At 37.9% G+C, this 4,214-nt stretch overlaps 1 protein-coding gene across 1 annotated transcript in view; it reads right to left on the bottom strand.

Annotated features, from left to right (window-relative positions):
- Window positions 1–4,214, bottom strand: part of LOC102812687 (GPI-anchor transamidase-like) — a 175,117-nt gene that overhangs the window by 91,182 nt on the left and 79,721 nt on the right. Inside the window, exon 9 of the mRNA XM_006831085.1 lies at window positions 4,031–4,203. Coding sequence (XP_006831148.1) covers window positions 4,031–4,203 — 173 coding nt within the window. The remainder of the gene's footprint in view (window positions 1–4,030; window positions 4,204–4,214) is intronic.

Raw genomic sequence — 4,214 nt, 5'->3', positions numbered from 1 at the left:
CCGACCCATAGCGACCCTGTACAGGGTTTCCAAGGGTGTAAATCTTTACGAGAGTAGAAAGCCTCATCTTTCTCCCGTGGAGCAGCTGGTAGTTTCGAACCGCTGACCTTAAGGTTCGCAGCCCGATTCGTAACCACTACGCTACCAGAGCTCCATAATTAACAATAAGACATTAAAAAAATAATAATAATAATATCAAGAAATAAGAGCCATGGGCAGAGCACATCTTTGGGCTTAGAGACAGAGAAGTGCAGAGTAGCAGCAGAGGCTGCGCAGATGCAGCAGAGGTAGGGGCAATTTCCTGGCACAGGGACTAAAAAAGCTGAGTACCTTTAGGCAAAAGGCCATTAATGGACTTGCAGAATTGGACACCCTTAGGCATTTCCTGGCAGTGCTAAAGGAGTTTGCAGCACTTATCTAAGAGAGCAGAGGCCAAGGGGAGATGGGCCTGAAAGGCTGAGGATGAGAGCAAGGTGTGCCTGCAGTAAAGCTGAGAAGAGGTGTTTCTGACCAGAAAATTATGGTATCCTCAGTTGTTTCTGATCCTGAATTATACCTTGTCAATTTCCCTAATACACCCCATAATCATGAGTATTGGCTGTGAATTCTGTGTGTCAGCTGCAATGGATAATGGAACCCAACAGAGAAGTACAGTTGCCATGGAAATGATGGTTCGTGTCACATAGGGTAAAGAAGATTATAAAGAGAAGGTATGTTGGACCACCTCCTCCTCCTAGGAATTGACATATTGATACCCCTCCTTCTCCATTTTGAAGTTGGAGGAGGTTACAAAGGGTCTCCATACCATTTTTACACTCATAAATTACAATTACTAAATCAACTCGAAAGCACCTAACACCAACAAAGACTGCCTGACTAGAGAAAGAAATTCCCATGCAACTAACAAAAATTACGATAGAGAAAAGTACTTAAATTTAAAGCCTAAAGCAAAAGTAAACTTTTGTCAATTCAACCAATTTAAAAGCTGAGGATTTACAGTTGATATTATCCTACATTCCACTTTTCCTTGGGCAATACCTACAGAATTTAGACTTCTACATTTTGTAACACTAAATAATCCAAAATCCTTACATACACAACATGGAGGCTATTTTTCCCAATGAAATATGGACGTAGAACTGGTCATCTGCATTAAAAAGTATGCTGACATAGAACTATTACTAGATCTAGAAAGCCTAATTCTTCAAGGAGAGAAGGTTGTTTATTTATCTGCATACTTATCCAAAATGGAGACCTGCTATGACACTGTAGGATAAGCACTAGACTGCTAACCACAAACTCAGTGGTTCAAATCCACCAGTCAATCTTGAAAACTGTATAGAGGATCACTAGAAGTTGGAACCAATTTGACAGTACTTAACAACAATAGGACTCTCCTGCTGTGTTGCTGTAGGATCAGCACTGAACTGCAAACCACAAGGTTGGCAGTTCATACCCATCAGCTGCTCCTCGGAAACCCTATATAGGGTTGCTATGAGTGGAAACCGTCTCAGAGGTACTTAACAACAACAACATCCAAAGTATACCTACATGGACTTTTATAAAGCAATTTTGTTGTTAAGTGCTGTTGAGTCAGTTCCGATTCATAATGATACTGTGTAGGGTTTCTGAAGAGCAACTGGCATTCAATGCCGATCTTGGCATTCAAACTGACCTTTTAGACCAGTGCATTAACCTGCAGCACCACATGGGGACTCCATAAAGCAGTTCAGAAGGGTGTTAAATAAGCCAAGCTTATTACAACTAGTCCTCATCTAACCATCTGCTCCTGTAAATAAACTAACACAATCAGTAAACCATAACAAAGTGTTACTATTAAGTATATGACTTACATGATATCTAGATATAAAAAACATTTCACATAGATCATCTAGTCAAATATATTACGGACTAAAGTTCTCTATCACATATGATTTTAGTCTAGTGTACACTAGTATACAAAACATGAAACATGGATAATCTAAACCCATAGACTGCATTTTGTTCATTGCATTAAGTCAGTACCAACTCACAACAACCTTATGCACAACAGAACAAAACACTGCCCGGTTCTGTACAAACCTCACTATCATTGCTACACTTAAGGTCACTGCCGCTGCCACTGTGCCAATCCATTTCATTGGAGGTCTTCTTCTTTTTCACTGACCCTCCACTTTTCAAAGCATGATGTCATAGGTCCAGTTGTGAGCATTTTTGTTTTCTTCACATTTAGTTGTAATCCATACTAATGGCTGTGCTCTCTGATCTTCATCAGCAAATAGCTAGAGTATTCTTTGCTTTCAGCAATCAAGGTTGTAACATCTGCATATTGCAGGTTCAATTCTGATGCCACATTCCTCTTTATATAATCCAGTTTCACAAATTATTTGCTCAGCATACAGACTGAGCAAATATGGTGAAAGGACAGTACTCTAACACACACTTTTCCTGTTTTCAAATAATGCTGTTGGAAACTTAATTCTCATAAGTTAACTGCATAAAAGTAGACCAGCAATCATGAAAACTATCTGGCAAATAGCAATAACAATAAAATTTACTATAAACACTAGAGGGTGCTCTAATTCAACAGTTGTTGGTAAGCAGCTTTGATGCTTAAAATAATTTTCTCAATTAAATATAAATTAGGACAATTTATAGCACTTGCAATCTTCAATTTCAAACTAAAACACGGAGATAGTTTACATGCCAAAATTCCATTTGTAAGAACATAAAACAAGTCTTAATAGAATTCTACTGATTAACAAACCACCCAGATTTTAGAAACCAAAATAAGTGGTTGCCAGAAAAGTAACCAGATTGCTTGAACCTGGAAAAATTCTGAACATGGGAGCACTGTATTATGATTGGAAGTATGTATTTGGCATCTACATACTTTTGGAACTTACTTCCCCCTTTTATGTATGTTGCCTTAGCAACTGCCAGGCTTCCTAAGGCCTAAATTACACCCCAAATACCCAGCTGCCAACTTCCCTATTCAATGTCCCATTACTTCATAGCTCCTACAGTAATAAGCATGTAGCTCTGGTAGTGTAGTAGGTTACGAGCTGAGCTGCTAACCAGGAGATGAACAGTTCGAATCTACCAGCCACTCCATTGGAGAAAGATGAGATTATCTGCTCCTGTAGAGATTTACAGTCTCAGACATCAGTACTGGGTCACTATGAGTCGGAATGAACTCCAGAGCACATAATCACCACCAACACCACAGCATTAAGTAAAAGCAATGTCCATATATTTGCACTTTCATAAAAATCTTCTGACATGAGGTCATGGAAAAATAGAGCAGCTGAGGACTCTAGACTTACGGAAAAAGAAAGGCTATATGCTGGTGGCCAGGAGGCAGACTTGCAGAATGTGCCCTTTGATTGTTTAAATTATTATATAATCCTGAGTGTTTTTTGTGTACATCACTCCCTGCCCCACCCCACCCCCAAAAAAACAAAGGGAATAAAAGCAAATACTGTTGAATGATGATGCATGGAGGAGACCATAATCATTGCAATGAAACTATCAGTGTAAAACTGATGTTCTCCCATGAAAACTATCACTCAATTTACAATAAAAAAAAAGCCATTATCTATACTCCTCCACTGACAGGAAAGTTTGGCTGTGAAACAACCGTCATAAAGAAAGTTTCAGGTGATTGTAGCAAGACTTAAATCGCACTACCGTAAGCACTGTATCTTGAAATTCTAAATATAAATGTAATCATGATCTTAGCTTCCCAGTGACAATTATAAGTTATACCCATATATCTGAAAAACAACAAGGATTATACAAAGTGAAGATTGGTTAGAAATGTGTAATTTCAGTTACAAACACTAACTTTTGTCTCTTAATATTAGGTTTCAACAGATTTTATAAATTGTTAGACTAGAATGCAAGATTCGTTAGAAATGTATAATTTTACTTACAAACACTTAACTTTTGTCTTAATATTAGGTTTCAGCTGATTTTATAAATTGTTAGACTAGAATGTTCTATTCAAATAATAATTTAATATGAATACCTGCTTTCCATGATTTCTGAATCCAGTTGCAAGCTAACAGTCTCTGTTGTAATTTCCACTTTCCGTACACTTCCAAAGAAGTCAGTTATCAGGACATTTTTAGGATCCCTCTGAAAAAGATCAGTGCGATGTCCAGGAGTAGATACACATAGACTTTTGGGACACACCTGAAACTGAAAAAAAA

The sequence above is a fragment of the Chrysochloris asiatica genome, unplaced genomic scaffold, assembly GCF_000296735.1.
Source record: "Chrysochloris asiatica unplaced genomic scaffold, ChrAsi1.0 scaffold00002, whole genome shotgun sequence".
Classification (NCBI taxonomy): Eukaryota; Metazoa; Chordata; class Mammalia; order Afrosoricida; family Chrysochloridae; genus Chrysochloris; species Chrysochloris asiatica.
The sequence above is the reverse complement of the archived record's forward strand: the minus strand, read 5'-3'. Positions and strand labels throughout refer to the sequence as shown.